This window comes from Panthera pardus, unplaced genomic scaffold (genome assembly GCF_024362965.1).
Source record: "Panthera pardus isolate Hobbes unplaced genomic scaffold, ASM2436296v1 HiC_scaffold_21, whole genome shotgun sequence".
NCBI lineage: Eukaryota > Metazoa > Chordata > Mammalia > Carnivora > Felidae > Panthera > Panthera pardus.
The window spans coordinates 13,942,004-13,964,461 of NW_026526777.1; the positions used below are offsets into that span (position 1 = coordinate 13,942,004).

A 22,458-nucleotide genomic window follows, 5' to 3' on the forward strand; every position below is an offset into this window, starting at 1 on the left:
CTATTTAAATCTTGCTCACATAGAGTTAGCTCAGTAAGAAGTCTGGGAGGCTACACCATGATATGATTCATGCCCAGCCCTGCTGGAATTACCCTATTCTTTGATCTCTGTCTACACCGCTGCAGCTCCTGGTAGACATGCCGATCATATGTGCCACCAGACACGTAGAATGCCCAGCCCACCTGCCTCAGTCAAGGAGAAGCAGCAGACTGTCTTCCTACAGGCAAGTGGGTTGTTGTATTATCCTTATTCAAAGGACCACGGAGCCAAGAAAAAGATGCTCAAGATACCTTGGTTTCTGTTTCGTTTTATTTTTTGCCGATTCATCATTACTAAATTGGAAAGGGTTATAAATTCACATAGTGTCAAACTGAATGACAAAGTTTCATCATTTCTCTTATTGAATTAAAAAAGTAACCCCCAAAAGGCACATATATAGCTTATATGCCTGATTATTCCTTTCTCTTCAGATACCTTCTTTTTCCTTACACAGTTGCTAAGACCTTATTTCTTCTGGGAAAAGACAATAGAATTTCACCCTTTTCCTAACTCAGGTGCTGACTAAATGTACTTTTTATTTTAATTTTTTTTCTCAGCGTTTGAGTGATTTATGTGCCAAATTCCTATGAAAAGGGGTATGGGATGGGGGGGGGAGTACATTGGTTTTCATGCATCATAATTTAATTAAAACAACTCATCTGGCCTCAAATTTTTTTTTTTATTTTTTTATTTTTTTTATTTTTGGGACAGAGAGAGACAGAGCATGAACGGGGGAGGGGCAGAGAGAGAGGGAGACACAGAATCGGAAACAGGCTCCAGGCTCCGAGCCATCAGCCCAGAGCCTGACGCGGGGCTCGAACTCACGGACCGCGAGATCGTGACCTGGCTGAAGTCGGACGCTTAACCAACTACGCCACCCAGGCGCCCCATCTGGCCTCAAAATTTAACCACATTTTAGCAGAAAGATAGCTTGGACCAAACAAAGAAGAATCTGAAAAACTTGGAGAGCACATAATGCAAGACAACTCACACTGATGCCAGACTAACCAATGATTTCACCTTATTTTGCTAATTTTTATTTCACTTGAGTCCTTAAAGAAACTCTTCTGCCTGGAAAGATGGATGCAGCAGTCTTTATGGCAAAGCAGTCTATATCCTCCAAAGGCTCTAGTATAATCCGATTTTCAACAAAGCTGCCTTTAGGAAACTGTAACCAAAGGTTACAGAAGTAAGCAGTTATAAAGAAAAGTTAAAGAAATTATAAGGAGTCATATTCTTTTCAGAGAGCAGATTTTAAAATATGTGCGTGTTTAAAATCTAATTCACTCTCAGCCATTTCCAGGCTGAAATCTTAGTGTATTAATCAAAATGGGTAGCGTTGGCTCTGTTTATCCTAAACGCAGACGTGCTAAGGAAAGAAAGATTAATCTGGTAAAGGCATCACTATTCTAATCGGACTGATGGGAAAATGTAGTATGGGTGTAAGAGGCAATGTAGGGTGAATTATAGTGAAGTGATGAACTACCTTGAAGCTGAAGCAATCAAATAGATAGCTCAAAAAATTACTATGGCATCTTTATTCAACACTTTGGGGTAAGTGTCCCCGTCTTGGCCTTCTTCACAGAGAACAGAAGCACTCTGTTGTATTTGCTGAAATTAAATCTTAATAGGAGAGCCTCAGCTAAGGCTGCTACCGTCCACTTACCAAAATTAAACACTAGGCATTAATTTCCTTTCCAAGAAGAGGAGATGACATTTTGATAATATTTTCAATTCACAAAATAGTTCCAGATCCAAGAGAAGCGTTAGCAAACATTTTTTTTTTTTTAATTTCTATCTCATATTTCCGTCACATATCTGTACATTGGGCACTCTTTTTAATTAAAAGGAATGTGAAACATTTGTGACTCATCCCTGTCTTCCTTATAAATAACTTAGCAAGTAATTATTTTGTCTTCAGAAAAAAAGATAATTGTCTCTAAATTATGATGATTGAATAGAAGAAAGTCAAGATGTTTCTATAATTGGTAAAGAAGGGCAAGTAGCCCCTATTGGAGTATTTTGTTTCAACACTTTGCTTTTGTCTGATTAGAGGCAAATTTCATAAAATGAGACTACAAAGAGGCATCATCCAAAAAGGAAATCATAATCTCACTATCTAGGGATAACTATTGCTAACATTTTGCCTTTTAAGGATGTATACATATGCATGTAATATGTAAATAAGTGCATGCGTGCTTTTATATATACATACACATTATATATATACATGTACACACACACATTTTTAATGAAATCGACTACACAGCTTCTGTTGAATTCAGCCTTCTTTTCTTAGAAATATATTATAAGCATTTTTTTTTCGAACTAATAGGTAAAGATCTATGTTAGTATTTTTGATGTCTTCAGAATGTTGCATTTCAGGTCCTCATTTATTTAACTCCGCATTTACTGAGGGTTCATGCTGTTTTCAACCTTTCACCATTATAATGGGCTCTATCTTTGAACTAATATCTGAAGTCATACACAAATATGGAAAATTTTATGTAAACCATTTCATCCTGGGGGCACCAGCAAGGCTCAGTCGGTTAAGCACCTACTTCAGCTCAGGTCATGATCTCGCAGTTTGTGAGTTCGAGCCCCGCGTCGGGTTCTGTGCTGACAGCTCAGAGCCTGAAGCCTGCTTTGGATTCTGTGTCTCCCTCTCTCTCTGCCCCTCCCCTGCTCACGCTCTGTCTCTCTTTGTCTCTCAGTAATAAATAAATGTTAAAATTTTTTGAAAACTACTTCGTCCTGTGAGTCACAGATACTAGATAGATGCTCCAATCTATACCGATACTTTATAAACCTTTGAAACCACAATTCCACTTGGCATTATATGTATGCTTTTGTATTAGCTCAGGATATTTCATATTTTCCTTCATATATTCCCCTTCATATATTCCTTTGGAGTAGTTAAGAGGTAGATATTAGTGTCTACATTTAACATATAGAACAACTTTGAGGCATCCAAAGTTGTAAGTGGGGAGAGAAGTTAAACTAACGTGAAATCTACAGAACCCAAGTTGCTTGAATCTACTCTGTGCTCTTTCCAATGAACCAGTCCTGTTTTTCCCTTGCTTCTTGGTGGGGGAGGCTACCTAGGGAATGTCACCCAGCATGATTTCTCACTGCTGCGCTTTTCCCTCAACTGTAGTCATCTTTGCTGTCTTCTTACCATACCCCCTTTAATTTGGTTGAAAGTGCCACAATCCCTATTAGTCTTACTTTATTATAATCACTTGCTATTCTAAAACTTCTCAGCAATTAAACAGTTTTCACTGAGAGCTTATTTTGTGATCTTGCAGTTTATATGGGTATCTCTGTTCTTTTCTGTACCGTAAACTTTGATAATCAGAGACCTTAGACACTACTTATTTGGAATCCCCTAAAGACAACTCATATTTCAAATAGCACACATACTGAATATAATATTGTATACTATTTTAACTTTTGGACACTATCAGTATTTTTTTCATTGCATTGTGTAAACCTATTTACTGTATTAATTAACTTAAAAGGTTACCTCAGATTTTTGTCAGTTCTCTTCATGTGTTTTGAGTCTATTTTGGAGATTTGAAAAAGAAAATCCATGATTTTTGAATGTTAAAGCCATTAAATCAGAACAAAAGATAAAGTTTTATTATAGATAAACATTATAGCACAGTTTTAAAAATGCTTGAGAGTTAAAGTCAATCTTGTTTGATTTTTAAAATGTTTTTAATATACTTTTTGAAATACTTCTTAGCAAAATAGCATACCTTTATATAATTTGTCCAGCTTTTGAATATAATTTTCCATACTTTGAGAAGAGATCAAATGATGGTAATACGGTTTGGAAATCCTGGGAGGAAAAAGATCAAAGATTACCACAGAGACCTTACTTTGTATTATTATTATTATTATTATTATTATTATTATTATTTCATTGTAATTTATATTATATTACACTTTTAGATAGCTATTTAACTACACTTCACATTTCCTGTCATATCCTCAAATCAGACAAAATTAACAGATAATTGTTATCAGTTGAAAGCCAGAGGTACAGAAGTTTCCTTAAACACATAGCTTGTCATAGTCATGGGTGGCACTATTAAGAACCTCTGAATGACGCAAAGACCACACCTAGTCACCTATCTTAAAGGAGCTTACAATCTAAATTTTTTTACCTTGACCTATAAGTCCCCCCACATAGTTGTACTTTTGGGTCCTTTTCGGACATGACTTCTTTTCCTCTACATTCCCCCTCTTTTGACCCTCTTTAGCAACACTTGTTTACGGAACACATTTCTTCCCAGTCTTTATAGTTACAGACGCCTCCACCTAGACAGCTTTATCTCCACTTATTTCTGTGGCTCATTCCCTCCTTTTATCACATCTCTGTTCACAGAGGCCTTCCCAGACTACCTGTATATATAAAATAGCACTCCTAAAACGCTCTATTGTCTTAACTGGCTCTATTGTCTTAATTGCCGCTCCAGGATATTGAATATTTATTTATTTTGTGTCCCACATGAGATTATAAGCTTCATAGGAATCGGTGCTTTGTTTTGTAAGAAATAGTTGTTGACTGAATGAATGACATGGGAAAGGTGATATACCCAAATACTCATAACAGAGGGCAGACTGTGGTAAGTACCATAGCATTGATTCAAATGAATGCTAAAGGAGTTTAGAGGGGAAAAATCATTTTTTTTTTTTTTTACTCAGTACCCAGAGAAGCAGCATTTGAGTGATACAAATGGATGCTCTTCATGCATGTTAAAAAGGCACAATAAGAGGTAAAGTACTAAATCACCAGTGAATGCTATCGATAAATGGTCAGACTACAAAAAAATATATGTGTCTCCTTGTAAAGGAGACCTATACTTAATGGAGATGATTTGGGATAGTTTTCTTTTTCTTTTTTTTTTTTGGTTTTTTTTGTTTTTTTTTTTTAAGAAAAACTTGGAAACAAGGACCTTTGCCCTGAGCCCACCTCTTACAGAGTTCATCCATTACAAACACACAAAACATACATGTACTGAAGACCATGCGAGTATCTTTGCCACTAGGGACCTGGCCCTCTCTTCCGGCTAGAGCTCTTAACCCTAATTCTCTGCTTTTAGGACCAACGTTATCCAGGCCCCAGGGAGAAGCCCCACACCTGTTGCTCTGTGTTAGTGAAACAAAGTGACAGAGCCCAAGGGACATGCAGTTATGCTTTAACAGACGCTGCTTTTGAGTATGAAGAGAATTTAAGCGACAGAAACACTTAGAGAAAAAACTAATTAATTTGAAAAAAATATGAAAAATGCAACAGAACTTTATATAATCAAGTACTATTTTCCTGTGGTGCCCAATATCCATATTCTTGCTTTCTTCTTAGTTCATATTGTGATTCTAGAGGTACTCAGGAATCGACACGGTATTTGTAAGGGTTGTCAATGACATAGTAGGAACATTTTGCAGTAAATAATTCATATTACTCTTAAATTTGAATGTATGGAAGTTAGGCATATGTGTGAAGCATGGTAGTGATTTTTTATGTAGGCACACAGAAATCTACAACTGTGAAGAGTTTTCTTTTTAAAGTTTCTTTTATTTTTTAAATTTTATTTACTTTATTTATCTACTTTATTTTATTTATGTTGAGAGAGAGAGAGTCGGGGAGGGGCAGAGGAAGAGAAAGACAGAGAATCCCAAGCAGGCTCGGTACTGTTGACACAGAGCCCTACACAGGGCTTGATCTCATGTACCATGAGATCACGATCTGAGCCGAAATCGAGTTGAATGCTTAACCATCTGAGCCACCCTGACGTCCCAAGTGTTTTCTTTTTATAGATACACATGACAATTTATTTTTCAAAAAAACTAAATGAGAGATTAAAGGAAGATGGAGGCGTAGGAGGACTCTGGGCTCACCTCGTCCTGCCGATCGCTTAGATTCCACCCACATCTGCCTAAATAACCCCCAAACCACCAGAAGGCTAGCAGAATGGACTCTCCAGAGCCAAGGTAGACAAGAGGCTCACGGAAGAGGGTAGGAAGGGTGGAGAAGCGGTGTGTGCTACACAGTCCTGCGGGAAGGAGCCGGGGCGGTGGAGGGGCAGCCCACCTGGCAAGGCAGAGCCCCCGAGTCTGGTTTGCAAAAGCGGAGGGGCCGGACTCCATGAGTTCTGACAGCCAGTGGGACTTAACATCTGGAATGTTAAAAGTCAACAGCTCTGCTCTCGGAGAGCACGGAGGGCAAGGGGACGTGGGGAGGGAGAGTTGTTGAGCCCCTGAAGACAGAGCTCAGCTCAGTGGGGGAACAAAGGCGCTGGCCAGCGCCATCTCCCTCTCCCATCCCCCAGCCCCAATCCAAAGGGAACCAGTTCCTGTCACCGAACTTGCTTGCACGGTGCAAATGCCCGTGGATTCTGTGGATCCATCCCTCTGACGGGCCTGCCTCCCTCCCTGTGCTGCAAGGCCCCTCCCGCAGGGCACCACTGACAGCAAAGGGAGTTAAGCCTGCCCCTCCCGCCCCTATGCTTACCTTGCAGATCCACCCTAGCTAATACGCCCTTGGCCAGATCTCATCGAAGCAGCACCACAAGCCTGGCAGTGTGCAAGCAGCCCAGACAGGGGCCACACCACTCCACAGTGAGTCCTGCCCCTAGGAGAGGGGAAGGTAAGGTACACACCAGTCTGACTGTGGCCCCAGCAGTGGGCTGGGGGCAGACATCAGGTCTGACCGTAGCCCCGCCCACCAACACAAGTTACTCTGGACAGCACAGGGGACATGCCCTGCAGTTTGGGGCTATAGCAGGGACTACCCAAAATGATGAAATGGAAGAATTCTCCTCAAAAGAAACTCCGCGAAGTAGGGACAGCTAACGAATTGATCAAAAATGATTTAAGCAATACAACGGAACAAGAATTTAGAATAATAGCATAAAATTAATCTCTGGGCTTGAAAAAAGGATAGAGAACAGCAGAGAATCTATTGCTACAGAGATCAAGGGACTAAGAAATAGTCATGAGGAACTAAAAAATGCTATAAATGAGCTGCAAAATAAACGGAGGTGACCACAGCTCAGACTGAAGAGGCAGAGGAGAGAATAGATGAATTAGAAGATAAAATTATGGAAAAAAAGGAGTCCGAGAAAAAGAGAGATAAAAAAATTCAGGAGTATGAGGGGAGAGGTAGAGAACTAAGTGATGCAATCAAATGGAACAATAACCGTATAATAGGAATTCCAGAAGAGGAAGAGAGAGAGAAAGGGGCTGAAGGTGTACTTGAATAAATCATAGCTGAGAACTTCCCTGATCTGGGGAAGGAAACAGGCATTGAAATCCAAGAGGCACAGAGAACTCCCTTCAGATATAACTCGAATCGATCTTTTGCACAACATATCATAGCGAAACTGGCAAAATACAAGGATATAGAGAAAATGCTGAAAGCAGCTAGGGATAAACAGGCTCTAACTTACAAAAGTAGAAACATAAGAGTAGTAACAGACCTATCTACTGAAACTTGGCAGGCCAGAAAGGAATGGCAGGAAATCTTCAATGTGATGAAGAGAAAAAAAACATGCAGACGAGAATCCTTTATCCAGCAAGCCTGTCATTCAGAATAGAAGGAGAGATAAAGATAAAGGTTTTCCCAAACAAACAAAAACTGAAGGAATTCATCACCAGTAAACCAGCCCTACAAGAGATCCTAAGGGGGATTCTGTGAGTGAAATGTTGCAAGGACCACAAAGTACCAGAGACATCCCTACAAGCATGAAACCTACAGACATCACAATGACTCTAAACCCATATCTTTCAATAATAACACTGAATATAAATGGACTAAATGCTCCAACCAAAAGACATAGGGTATCAGAATGGATTAAAAAAACAAGACCCATCTGTTTGCTGTCTACAAGAGACTCATTTTAGGCCTGAGGACACCTTCAGATTGAAAGTGAGGGGATGGAGAACTATCTATCATGCTACTGGAAGTCAAAAGAAAGCTGGAGTAGCCATACTTATATCAGACAAACTAGACTTTAAATTAAAGGTTGTAACAAGAGATGAAGAAGGGCATTATATAATAATTACAGGGTCTATCCATCAGGAACAGCTAACAATTATAAATGTCTATGCCCCAAATATGAAAGCCCCCAAACATATAAAACAATTAATCACAAACATAAGCAACCTTATTGATAAGAATGTGGTAATTGCAGGGGACTTTAATACCCCACCTACAACAATGGATAGATCATCTAGACACAGGATCAATAAAGAAACAAGGGCCCTGAATGATACATTGGATCAGTTGGACATGACAGTTATATTTAGAACTCTGCATCCCAAAGCAACAGAATATACTTTCTTCTCGAGTGCACATGGAACATTCTTCAAGATAGATCACGTACTGGGTCACAAACAGCCCTTCATAAGTATAAAAGAATTGAGATCATATCATGCACACTTTCAGACCACAATGCTATGAAACTTGTAATCAACCACAGGAAAAAGTCTGGAAAACCTCCAAAACCATGGAGGTTAAAGAACACCCTATTAAAGAATGAATGGGTCAACCAGGCAACTAGAGAAGAAATTAAAGAATATATGGAAACAGATGAAAATGAAAATACAACAATCCAAACACTTTGGGATGCAGCGAAGGCAGTCCTGAGAGGAAAATACATTGCAGTCCAGGCCTATCTCAAGAAACAAGAAAAATCCCAAATACAAAATCTAACAGCACACCTAAAGGAACTAGAAGCAGAAGAGCAAAGACATCCCAAACCCAGCAGAAGAAAAATAAGTAATAAAGATCAGAGCAGAAATAAACTATATAGAATCTAAAAAACTTGTAGAGCAGATCGATGAAACCAAGAATTGTTTTTTTTTTGAAAAAATAAACAAAATTGATAAACCTCTAGCCAGGCTTCTCAAAAAGAAAAGGGAGATGACCCAAATAGATAAAATCATGAATGAAAATGGAATTATTACAACCAATTCCTCAGAAATACAAGCAATTATCAGAGAATACTATGAAAAATTATATGCCAACACACTGGACAACCTAGAAGAAATGGACAAATTCCTAAGCACACACACACTTCCAAAACTCAAACAGGAAGAAATAGAAAACTTGAACAGACCCATAACCAGCGAAGAAATTGAATCAGTTATCAAAAATCTCCCAACGCATAAGAGTCCAGGACCAGATGGCTTCCCTGGGGAATTCTACCAAACATTTAAAGCAGAGATAATACCTATCCTTCTCAAGCTGTTCCAAAAAATAGAAAGGCAAGGAAAACTTCCAGACTCATTCTATGAAGCCAGCATTTCTTTGATTCCGAAATAAGACAGAGACCCAGGAAAAAAAGAGAACTACAGGCCAATATCCCTGATGAATATGCACGAAAATCGAATTCAACAGCATATAAAAAGTATTATTCACCATGATCAAGTGGGATTCATTCCTGGGCTGCAGGGCTGGTTCGACATTCACCAATCAATCAACATGATACACCACATTAACAAAAGAAAAGATAAGAACCATATGATCCTGTCAATCGATGCAGAAAAAGCATTTGACAAAATTCAGCATCCTTTCTTAATAAAAACCCTCGAGAAAGTCAGGATAGAAAGAACATACTTAAACATCATGAAAGCCATTTATGAAAAGCCTGCAGCTAATCTTGTCCTCAGTGGGGAAAAACTGAGAGCTTTCCCCCTGAGATCAGGAACATGACAGGGATGTCCACTCTCACTGCTGTTATTTAACATAGTGTTGGAAGTTCTAGCATCAGCAGACAACAAAAGGAAATCAAAGGCATCAATATTGGCAAAGATGAAGTCAAGCTTTCACTTTTTGCAGATGACGTGATATTATACATGGAATAGACTCCACCAAAAGTATGCTAGAACTGATACATGAACTCAGCAAAGTCACAGGATACAAAATTAATGTACAGAAATCAGTTGCATTCTTATACACTAATAATGAAGCAACAGAAAGACAAATAAAGAAATTGATCTCATTCACAATTGCACCAAGAATCATAAAATACTTATGAATAAACCTAACCAAAGATGTAAAAGATCTGTATGCTGAAAACTATAGAAAGGTTATGAAGGAAATTGAAGAAGATACAAAGAAATGGAAAAACATTCCATGCTTACGGATTGGAAGAATAGTGTTAAAATGTCAATACTACCCAAAGCTATCTACACATTCAATGCAATCCCAATCAAAATTGCACCAGCATTCTTCTCAAAGCTAGAGCAAGCAATCCTAAAATTTGTATGGAACCACAAAAGGCCCCGAATAGCCAAAGTAATTTTGAAGAAGAAGACCAAAGTGGGAGGCATCACAATCCCAGACTTTAGCCTCTACTACAAAGTTGTAATCATCAAGACAGCATGGTATTGGCACAAAAACAGACACATAGACCAATGGAATGGAATAGAGACTCCAGAATTGGACCCACAAAAGTATGGCCAACTAGTCTTTGACAAAGCAAGAAAGAATATCCAATGGAAAAAAGACAGGGTCTTAAACAAATGGTGCTGGGAGAACTGGACAGCAACATGTAGAAGAATGAAACTAGATCACTTTCTTACACCATTCACAAAAATAAACACAAAATGGATGAAGGACCTGAATGTGAGACAGGAAACCATCAAAATCCTAGAGGAGAAAGCAGAAAAAAACCTCTCTAACCTGAGCCACAGCAATTTCTTACTTGACACATCTCCAAAGGCAAAGGAATTAAAAGAAAAAATGAACTATTGGGACCTCATGAAGATAAAAAGCTTCTGCACTGCAAAGGAAACAATCAACAAAACTAAAAGGCAACTGACAGAATGGGAAAAGATATTTGCAAACGACTTATTGGACACAGGGCTAGTATCCAAAATCTATAAAGAACTCACCAAACTCCACACCCAAAAAACAAATAATCCAGTGAAGAAATGGGCAGAAAACATGAATTGACATTTCTCTAAAGAAGACATCCAGATGGCCAACAGACACATGAAAAGATGCTCAACGTCACTCCTCATCAGGCAAATACAAATCAAAACCACAATGAGATATCACCTCACACCAGTCAGAGTGGCTAAAATGAACAAATCAGGAGACTATAGATGCTGGAGAGGATGTGGAGAAATGGGAACCCTCTTGCACTGTTGGTGGGAATGCAAACTGGGTGGGTGCAGCCACTCTGGAAAACAGTGTGGGGGTTCCTCAAAAAATTAAAAATAGATTTACCCTAATGATCCAGCAATAGTACTGCTAGGAATTTACCCAACGGTTACAGGAGTGCTGATGCATAGGGGCACTTGTACCCCAATGTTTATAGCAGAACTTTCAACAATAGCCAAATTATGGAAGGAGCCTAAATGTCCATCAACTGATGAATGGATAAAGAAATTGTGGTTTATATACACAATGGAATACTACTTGGCAATGAGAATGAATGAAATATGGCCTTTTTTGCAATGTGGATGGAACTGGAGACTGTTATGCTAAGCGAAATAAGTCATACAGAGAAAGACAGATACCATATGTTTTCACTCTTATGTGGATCCTGAGAAATTTAACAGAAAACCGTGGGGGAGGGGAAGGGAAAAAAAAACTTAGGGAGGGAGGCAAACCATAAAAGACTCTTAAAAACTGAGAATAAAATGGGGGTGGGAGGGAGGGGAAAATGGGTGATGGGTATTGAGGAGGGCACCTGTTGGGATGAGCACTGGGTGTTGTATGGAAACCAATCTGACAATAAATTTCATTTAAAAAATAATAAAATAAAAATAAAAATAAACTAAATGAAAAAGTTAATTTTATTATTTTAGTTTAAACTTTTGATATTTATTAATTATATTTATCCCTCATTTTGATATAATAGATAATTCTGAATTAAATGAACTCATTTGATATAATAGATAATTCTGAATTAAAATAACTCATTTTTAACGTGGTAAGGTCCCTTCCCTAAGGAAAGAAAAAAAAATACCTCAAGGCAACCTGACTATACACATATGTGACAACTTCCCTCACAACCTTGTACCATGAGACCACTTAATCAGACTACATGTTTGTGTGTTACCATATATGGGAGACAAAGAAGTAAAAAATGTATTTAAAAAACTACACCACGTGGTGATCGGGGCTCAGTTCTTTGTTAAGAACCCAACTGAGTGCTGCCGGCAGGAATAAAGTTGCTTCCTGGAAAGAAAAGCCTCGGTGTCAGGACTCTCTGTGTAAGAATCCTGCTACATTAAAATATGGAAATAAGTTAAAATTTTTGTTTTTTACACTTACTTTAATTTATACTTGATAAAAATGTATTCAAACTGTGTATGTTTTAAATAGATTTATATTTTCTGGGGCATCTGGGTGGCTCAGTTGGTTAAGCGTCTGACCCTTGGTTTTGGTTCAGGTCATGATCTCACGGTTTCATGAGTTCGAGCCCCATGTCGGGCTCTGTGCTGACACTGTGGAGCCTGCTTGGAGCCCTCTGTCTCCCTGTCTCTCTGCCCCTCCCTCATGTGCGCTGTCTCTGTCTCTCTCAAAATAAATAAATAAACTTTACAAAGTCTTAAATAGATTCACATTTTCTTTTAAAATCCAGTTTATATCATCATTAATAATGTAATAATAATTAGATCAAAATCTTGGTTCTAAAAATGTAATTAAATAAAAAAGGGGTGCCCAGGTGGCTCACTGGGTTAAACATCCAACTTCGGCTCAGGTCATGATCTCATGGTTTGTGGGTTTAAGCTCCACATCAGACGATGTGCTGACAACTCAGAGCCTGGAGCCTGTTTTGGATTTTATGTCTCTCTCTCTCTCTCTCTCTCTCTGCCCCTCCCCCACTCATACTCTGTGTCTCTGTCTCTCAAAAATAAACAAACATTAAAAAAATTACAAGCAAAAACAAAATAAAAATAAAATTAGATAAAAAAATAAAAATATAATCAATGACTCTGCTGAAATAAATATAAGAAAATAAATTATATGCACTACATAATTATGTATAACTTATGTCTTTTATCACTCACCCAAACATTACAGACTCACCAATAGATAACTGAGTCATGGTAACAATTATTAAATCCTCATCTTTGATATTTTGCCAACTTTTGGTCTTAATTTTACATGGAGCTCTTGGTGCTCTGGCCTTGTGTTCTATACAAGTTAGAGGTGAGCATACTCTTCACATGCTTGCAGACCTATTCAGCTGACCTCCACCCTCCTCTTCTCCAGACACAGAATGCTCTTCCTCCAAAGGCCTCACTTTCCAACCTTTCAAAATCATCTTTGCATCTGTCTTATGAACCCCTTTCATAGTCTGAACACCTGTCTAGAAGTAGCAATTTCCCAAACTGATAAAAAATGGAAATGGTGTAGTCTGAGGTTTCTTTATCTCTTACATCTCAGGTAGTTCTCCACATTTGGCCAAAGTATTCTAGTGCTGATTAGGCTTCCTTCGTACTAACGCTTTCCCTTATTACGTAGGTAATTTTTTGTTTCCGTCAGTAATATCCCTAAGAATGTTCCATTGTTTTATTTATTTTTTTACCGAGGGGAGTTTTTGTTTGGTTATTTTCTTTAAACCCTGTTACCCTGGACCCCGTCTAATCACTGACTTTTGACTTTTGACAATGGTGGTGTGACATAGTACAAAGGGCTCTGGCCTGGCTTTGGGGCCACTGATTCATTTGTCAAACATGCGCTGGGCCCCACACCAAGCTCTAGCCTACCCAGAACCATGTGGGAATCCCTGCATTACCATTTACTAGTGTTCTCAGCTTGGATGAGGTCTTCACTCTACTTGAATTTGTTTACTCATCTGGACTCTGGTTTCTGAGTCCAATATGTAAAAAAGAGTTTGGAAGTCATCACTCCCATCACATCACAGCAGGAGAAAGTTGAACAGATTTTAAATCAATTGTTCTTAGATCCATAAGCAAACTGAGGTCACAGGACAAACTTCCTCCTTGAAATGGGAGGGACAGGCAGATACAGAGGATCACAACTTATTGGGAGGAGAAGTTCACGAAGAGAAGCACACTGAAGACAATACCCCACAAACACCTTCAACTGTAATTGACAAATTGTTGGTGGCTCAGTGTAGACTAGTTGATAGTTAAGAACTCTGAAGGGTCCTGTAATAGGAGGGCTCCTGTGCTGTCCTGAGATTTACCCCTAGGAGGTCTACCCGGTTCTCACTGTGAACTCACTCTTGCTTCCAGCAGAGGGGAAGGGTTAAAGTAGCCATTTATGAATATCCCCAGAGCGCTCTGGTCTCTTTAACAAGTCCTATCCTAAGTGAAACTATTTTACCGGCCTGGGGGATCATCAAAGCCTGACCAGTCTGAGGGAAGAGAAATACCCAACTAAGGGTCACTAAAAGACTGAGACCTAATCATAGGACTATAGAACATTTCCCCTCCCCACAACTTACCACCACCTCATTAGGCTCCTGTATGAAAGCAGGGGATCACAGCCAAAATCATTACAAGCCTGAGACCCTATTTAAAGAGTCTAAGTATACTCAAATAAAACAAGGAAGAAAAGAAAAAGGACACTGAAGAAAATTTTAACTCTGATACCACAGCTATAGCAAACAGTAAATAGCCTAATTCCTTGGCAGAAAACATAAAAGCTCATACTAAAGGCCTATGCACTTTAGTTCTTTTTACTTAATATGCCATGACTAGTGTCTAACAAAAATTTAAAAGTCATGCTAAAAGGCAAGCAATAACAAAAACACCCAAAAAACCCAAATCTGAAGACACAAGCCTAACATCAGAAACAGACTCAGATATGCAGGAACTTTGTAATTATAAGGTTAGGGATTTCACTATGACTAATAATAAGCTAAAGGTGCTGATGTAAAAAGTGGGCCACATGCAAGGACACATAGGTAATGTAAGCAGAGAGACAAAAACTATTAAAAAAGAACCCGAGAAATACTAAAATTCAAAAACACTGTAATAGAAATAAAGAATGGCTCTGATGGATTCATCAGTAAACTGGACACAGATGAGGAAAGAATCAGTGAGCTTGAAGACAGGTCAGTAGAAACTTACAAAATTGAAATTCAAAAAGAAAAGAGAATGAAAAAGTGAAATAGAATGTGCAAGATATGGAAGAGGTTCACAAGAACTCATCACATTAGGTTTAATGTATGCATACTGGGAAGTTCAGAAGACATAGAAAAAGGAACAGAAAAGAACATTTCAAGTAATAATGGTTAAAAACTTTCCTAAATTGATGACAGACATGAAACTAGATTCAGAAAGCTGAGAGATCATGGAAAATTTACACTTAATCATGTCATACTCAAACCGCAGAAAACCAAATACAAAGAGAAAAATCTTGGGGTGCCTGGGTGGCTCAGTCAGTTGAGCATCTGACTTTGTCTCAGGTTATGATCTCGCAGTCCATAAGTCTGAGCCCCACATCGGGCTCTGTGCTGACAGCTCGGAGCCTGGAGCCTGCTTCGGATTCTGTGTCTCCCTCTCTCTGACCCTCCCCTGTTCATGCTCTGTGTCTCTCTGTCTCAGAAATAAATAAACATTAAAAAAAAAAAAAGAGAGAAAAATCTTGAAAGAATCCAAATGGTAAAAAACCATCTTACATACAGAAGATCAAGTTTAAGAATGACATTGAACTTCTCTTCAGAAACCATGCAAGCAAGAAGACAGTGGAGTAAAAGGTGTTGAAAGAAACTAACCAACACCTACAATTCTGTACCCAGAATTAGCCTTCATGTAAAGGAGAAACAAAGACTTGCAGACAGACACATATTTTGATGACAAATGAAGAACTCTGTCACAGACACAGCTACTTTGCAAGAAAAGCAATTTCTTTTCTAAAAAAAGAAAACTTTGAAGTTTTCAGAGAGAAGGAAAATGATACAGGTTACAAATGGGGAGCATTAGATATGAAATAAACGAAGGTAAAATGAAACCTTTTGTTTTCATTTTTCTTAATTACCTTTCAGGTACCATCTTGTTCAAAATAATAACAAAAATATAATCCGTGATTATAGGTTATAGATGAGGTAAATGAATGACCACAATGTTGTAAGGGAAGGTGGGGAGGAAGGGATTGGAAATAATCTGCTATAAGGTAGACAAACTATGCAGGAAGCAGTATAGTGTTATTTGAAAGTGGACTTTGATTGGTCATAAATGTATATTCCAAACTCCAGAGCAAACACTAAAAAAATTTTTGAAAAGAAGTATAATTGATAAGCTAAGAGAAGAAAGAAAATGGAATCATATAAAATGCTGAATAAAACCAGAGAAGCCTGAAAGAGTGGAAAGCAAAAACAGAAACAAAAAATGAAGAATGTAATTGATGAGAACAATGTAATTGATGGAAAACAGTTACAGATACAGTAGATATTAATCTAACTATATTAACAGTCTCTTTATGTGAAGAGTCTAAATGCATCAATGAAAGGCAAAGACTGAAAAAAAACAACTTTATTTATTTATTTATTTAGTTATTTATTTATTTATTATTAGAGAGAGTGAGAGCACACACAAGCAGGGGAGAGGAGCTGAGGGGGAGAGGGGGAGAGAGAGAGAGAGAGAGAGAGAGAGAGAGAGAGAGAGAGAATATTAAGCAGGCTCCATGCTCAGCACAGAGCCTGAGGCAGGGCTTGATCTCACGATGCTGGTATCATGACCTGAGTCGAAATCAGTAGTCAGACACTCAACCAACTGAGCCACCCAGGCGCCCCTAGACCCATTTTAAACAACAAATACAAACAGACTAAAAGTAAAGGTATAGAAAAGATATACCATGCTAACATTAATCAAAAGAAAGCTGGAGTAATGATACTAATTTCAGACAAAATAGACTTGAGAGTAAGGAAATTATCAGGGATAAAGACAGGTATTTCATGATAAAGGGGTCAATTCTCAAAGAAGACATAACAATCTTCAATGTGTATGTGCCTAGCAACAGAGCATCAAAATACATGAAGCAAAAGAGACAGAAGTGCAAGGAGAATTAGTCACTGTAGTAGTCACCCCTTTCTAAGTAACTGACAGAGCCAGCAGGCAGAAAATCAGTAAGTCTATATTTGAAAAGAACAGTTATCAATCAGCTCTGTGTAACTGACATTTATAAGACTACTGTATCCAACAGCCAACATATGCTATTTAAAAAATTATTATTATTATTATTATTATTATTATTATTATTATTTTTGAGAGAGAGAGAGAGAGAGCATGAGCAGGGGAGGGGCAGACAGAGGGAGACACAAAATCTGAAGCAGGCTCCGAGGTCAGAGCTGTCAACACAGAGCCCATCGTGAGGCCCAAACTCACCAAACCATGAGACCATGACCTGAGCTGAAGTCAGACACTTAACTGACTGAGCCACCCCGGCATCCCCAGTCAACATATTCTTAAGCTCACATGGAACATTCACCAAGACAGACCACATTCAAGGCTATAAAATGTATCTCAACAAATTTAAAAGAGTAAGTGTCATACAAAGTATACTGTAATATCGCAATGGAATTAAATTGGAAATCAATAACAGAAAGAGAACTGAAAAATCCCCAAATATTTGGGGATTGAACAAAATACTTCTAAATACATGTAGGTCCAAGAAGAAACATCAAGAGAAATAAAAAAAAAATATTTCAAATTAAATGACAATTAAATTACAATTTATCAAAATTTGTAGGATGCAGCAAAAAGAGTCCCTAGAGGGAAATTTATAGCATTGAATGCATATAGCAGAAATGAAGAGAGATCTAAAACCACTAATTTGAGACTCCACTTTAGAAAACTGGAAAAGTAGAAATTAAATTGAAAGTAAGCTGAAGAAAATAAAATCAGAGCAGGTATCAATGAAATTGAAAACAAGAAATCAATAGAGAAAATCAACAAAACCAAAAGCCAGTTCTCTGAAAAGATCAATAAAATTGATAAACACCTAGCAGGCTAAGAATAAAAAAAAGAGAAGACACAGATTACTAATATCAGAAATGAAAGAGGGATCATCCCAACTGACCCCACAGACATCAAAAGGATGATAAAGGAATATTATGAACAACTCTATGATCAAAAATTTAATGACTTAGGTGAAATGGACCAACTTCTTGAAAGACACAATTTACTACAACTCACACAAGGAGAAATAGCCTATCTGAATCAACCTATGTCTATTTTTAATAATTTTTTAAATGTTTATTTATTTTTGAGAGAGACAGAGTGCGAGCAGGGTGTGGGGGCAGAGAGAGAGGGAGACGGAATCCGAAGCAGGATCCAGGCTCTGAGCTGTCAGCACAGAGCCCAACACGGGGCTTGAACCCATGAGCTGTGAGGTCATGACCTGAGCCAAGTCGGATGCCCAACTGACTGAGCCACCCGGTGGTGCCCCACGGCCTATATCTATTTTAAAAGTTCAATCAATAATTGATCATCTTCCAAAACAGGCCCAGATGATTTCACTGGTGAATTCTACCCAACAAGGAAGATATGATACCAATTCTCTTTAAATTATTCCAGAAAATAATAGCACATTCTGCTTCATCAGCTATAAAAGGGAGCTGCTGTGAGGATTAACCAAGATAAAACCCCCAGCACTTAGCACTAGTATTTTCTTCCCCTTTTCCTTCTATGGTAAAATGCTATTCATATTCTGCCCACCAGGTTATTTTAAAAATCAAATTAAATAAACTCCAGTGACACCTATGAGAGACTAATTATGGGGCAATAAAGCAGCAAAGTGGGACTCAAAAATTTTTATCACTATCCACCATCAGTAAAAATATTTTTGAGCAAGCACTCTTTAATACACACCTAATTATCTGTTTTAAATTCTACATGTATCATACTGTGATATTAAAGTGTAATGTTAAACAGGTATATAAATGAGGTAAAACTAAATATAAGTAGAAATTCTAACATTTTCTTCCTTCAGTCCTGGGGATCTTCTTGTGTACTTAATTTTGGACTCCTCTAATACGATGAGTGAAGCATTACCTGATCCTGTGTTCTAATCTCACCTCTGCCTTCCGGTAACATTTGAGCCCCTGCAGTGTGTAGGTGCCATGCTAGTTAGCTTCCAGCTGATGGTAACCACAACCTGGAGGCCTCACAGGCCAGGGGGAGAGGCGGACAATAGGCCCAATTTACAACTGTGTAGATAAATAAGCATCGGCTCTTCAAGTACCTACGCTCTATATCCCCTAAGGAAAATTTTTCACAAATTCTTTATCATTCTTATTTTTAAATTTAAACCTCCAAATTCTTCCTCATCCCTAGTCAACCAATACCTGCCACCTCGGGTACAGGAAAAGATGAATGTGTCATTCAGACAGCTTTGGTTTTGGTAAATACCTGGTGCTGCTTCTCGTTTGTTTCAACTTCGCCTCTGATGCATAGAACAGGCCACCCTGCCGTGGGAGGCCCTTGATGAGTTCAAGAAGACTGCCTGCACAACACTCAGGCAGTGTCACTGTTTAAATGGAGGGTGGGGGACTGCTTTCCTGAAAAATAACCTCATCAAGAAAAACACTGGGGATAGTAATTCTAAATCCTGCCATAGCCTTTGCTTGCCAAAGCAGACAGCTTTTGCTATTAGGATGCCCGGCCAAACACAAATAATCCACTGCTAAAATGAGCTCCTTGGGACAATTTAGGAGTCTTTGGAAGTGAACGGCTCTTTGAGCTGGAATGCAGCCCAGGTCCATTTTCAAACCCAAGTCAAAATGACAAAGAGCAAATTTCCTGGGCCACTCACCCCCTAAGTGTAAGATTGCTTTAGGTTGGCAGCTGGGCTGTTTATCTAGTTATTTAAGGCTTTTCACCAGGTACTCACAACTGAGTCCTTAAACACCCAGCTTGAATGTTGGGAAACAGGACAGGGCCGATACACCACAGCAAACACCTCTGGGATCGGATGGAAATCAAAGGCTAAGCGCATACTCTTCAGCTTAAAATACTTTTTAAAATATTCAGCTCTAAAGCATTGCAAAGATTTTTCTCTTAGATCTTAAAAAGAGAGAGAGAGAGAGAGAGACAGTGGCAAGAACTTTTACCAGAATACTAAATACTATTTTAACTGAAATTACCTCCCAAATGAGACCACAGTTAAGTCTAGCTCGCCCTTGGGCTCTTCCATAGTCTGCAAACAAGAGTTCATAGGCAGGTTGAAAAGATATCCTGGCATTGTTCCTGCACAATCAAACTTTGCTCTCATTACATGTGGAAGATTCTGTGATGGCATGAGCATTTCTACGGTTTTGAAAATATGGTTACGAGTTGCAGGAGTTCTTGTCTTCTCCCTGTTCACTCTGCATTTTCAGGAAAGCATCCTAAAGGGTTCTCTATTATTTGTGTTCTTCTGAATCCCAAAGCTTTAGGATTTATCATGTACTCTTCCAATTAAACCATTTGTGTATGCTCTCAAGGGACCCCTTTTTAGCGGACACTGAGTTCAGGATGCACTGTCAGTCTGAACGTGAAAAGGACATCAGGTTCGTTTGTATATTACATTATGCTTTGAGTGTCACTGATGGTGTTTGTAAGCGTTGTTCGGAAACTTTCTTGGGACTTGTATTCTGAGGCAGTATTGCTTTGGAGCCAAACTTCTTTCTTGGGTTTGAAATCCAGCTTCATTCTTAAGAGCTCTGTGACCCTGGAAAACTAGCGTGACCTCTGCAGTTCCTGTTTCCTCATTTGAAAGAGATGAAATAACATGACAATAATACTTTACTCATAGTGCTGTTGCAATGATTACAAGAGTTCATACATATAAAGCATTTAAAACCATGCCTGGCATATAGCAGATACTTCATAAATGTTTGCTATTTTCAAACTAAGAAACTCTCAGGTGCCTTTAATTTGAGGGATGAGGGCAAGAGTTTTGAATGAATATTCCTAAATAGTTGCTTATTCAAAGGTCATTTATATTTGACTTTGGTATACACGCTCCTACTTTTATTTCAATGTGAGTACATCTGAATTCTAACATTGCATATTTGAGTTTCTATTGATTCTCTTTCCATTTTTATATATCTTTCTTACTAGATTTATCTGCTATAGTTTTATCTGTTTTATAAAATATTTATTTATTTTTGGGAGAGTGCAAGACAGGGGAGGGATGGAGAGAGGGGGACAGAGGATAGGAAGTGGGCTGGGTGCTGACAGGCTGTCAGCACCGAGCCCAGTGTGGGACTCGAACGGAACGCGTGAACTGCGAGATCATGACCTGAGCCGAAGTTGGACACTCAACCGACTGGGCCACCCAGGTGCTTCTTATCTGTTTTCTTTTATTTAGTTCATACTCCTCCTCCATCTTTATAGTCTTGGTTATAAATGCACAGGCAGGAGGGTCGCCCGGGTGGCTCAGTCGGTTAAGTGTCCAACTTAAGCTCAGGTCATGATCTCGCTGTTCACAAGTTCGAGCCCCACGTCAGTCTCTGTGCTGACAGCTCAGAGCCTGGAGGCTGCTTCGGATTCTGTGTCTCCCTCTCTCTCTGCCCCTGCCCTGCCCTGCCCACTGTCTCTGCCTTTGTCTCTCTCAAAAATAAATACACATTAAAAAAATGAAAAATAAATAAATAAATAAATAAATAAATGCACAAGCAGGAAATGGGTGGCCAGACATGCAAAGTGAAGGATAAACAATGAAGTTTCTTGTTTGACCAGTTCATTGTGTTATGGTGGATATGTATTATGGCCATAATAAAAGAGATATAGGGTATAAAGATATATCAGAAGGAATAGATCTAGATATAGAAATATATTTGTACAGCCTTATCTGTTTACTTTCAACTATAAACAGTAAAAATGTCATCTAAATAAGAGTCATTGAAATGGAACATCCAAGTAGATACAATGCTATAGTTAGAATGATCTGTAGCCTTTTAGTTGGTTTTGTGACAAAGCTAACGATACTAGGGTAAGAGGTTCCAGGAGCATTACTTTCATATCCAATGACAGCCCATCTTAAATAGACAGAATGCTATATGAAACTGGCACTAACAGGGAAGTTTGGGCTTGTATACGGTTAGTGTACTGGAAAATGTGCTGCAAAAATGCTCAGAGATAATATCGGAGTGGCTAAAGGCAAAACCACACAGAGTGGGAAGAGCAACTGAAACGAGGATTGTGACCTTCCTAAATACTATGTGTTTCTTAGTAGGAAAGAAACTGTATGCCTCTAGGTGATTTGGTCCTTCAAGACACTTCTCGAGAGGGGAAAGAACTAAATAGACTGCTCACACTCTTCTCACTCTTCCCCAAGGTTTAGCACACTGTATCATACGACGCAGGGGCTTGGTCAATATTATGTGGCTGAAGGAATGACTGATGAAAAACCAGATGTGGCCTTCGGGAAACCACAAATCTGCTCAAAGTTTGGGCCTTCTGGTATAGCACCTCCTTATCCTCTCATTCAAC

The 22,458-nt window shown here is 38.6% G+C and overlaps 1 protein-coding gene across 3 annotated transcripts in view; it reads right to left on the reverse strand.

The window, feature by feature from the left end:
- The window catches only part of SPATA17 (spermatogenesis associated 17), a 226,374-nt gene that overhangs the window by 29,316 nt on the left and 174,600 nt on the right, over nucleotides 1-22,458 (reverse strand). For all 3 annotated transcript variants that reach the window (XM_053908969.1, XM_053908970.1, XM_019465641.2), the window contains one exon: nucleotides 3,801-3,883. In XM_053908969.1, coding sequence (XP_053764944.1) covers nucleotides 3,803-3,883 — 81 coding nt within the window. In that variant the 3' untranslated portion in view covers nucleotides 3,801-3,802. The remainder of the gene's footprint in view (nucleotides 1-3,800; nucleotides 3,884-22,458) is intronic.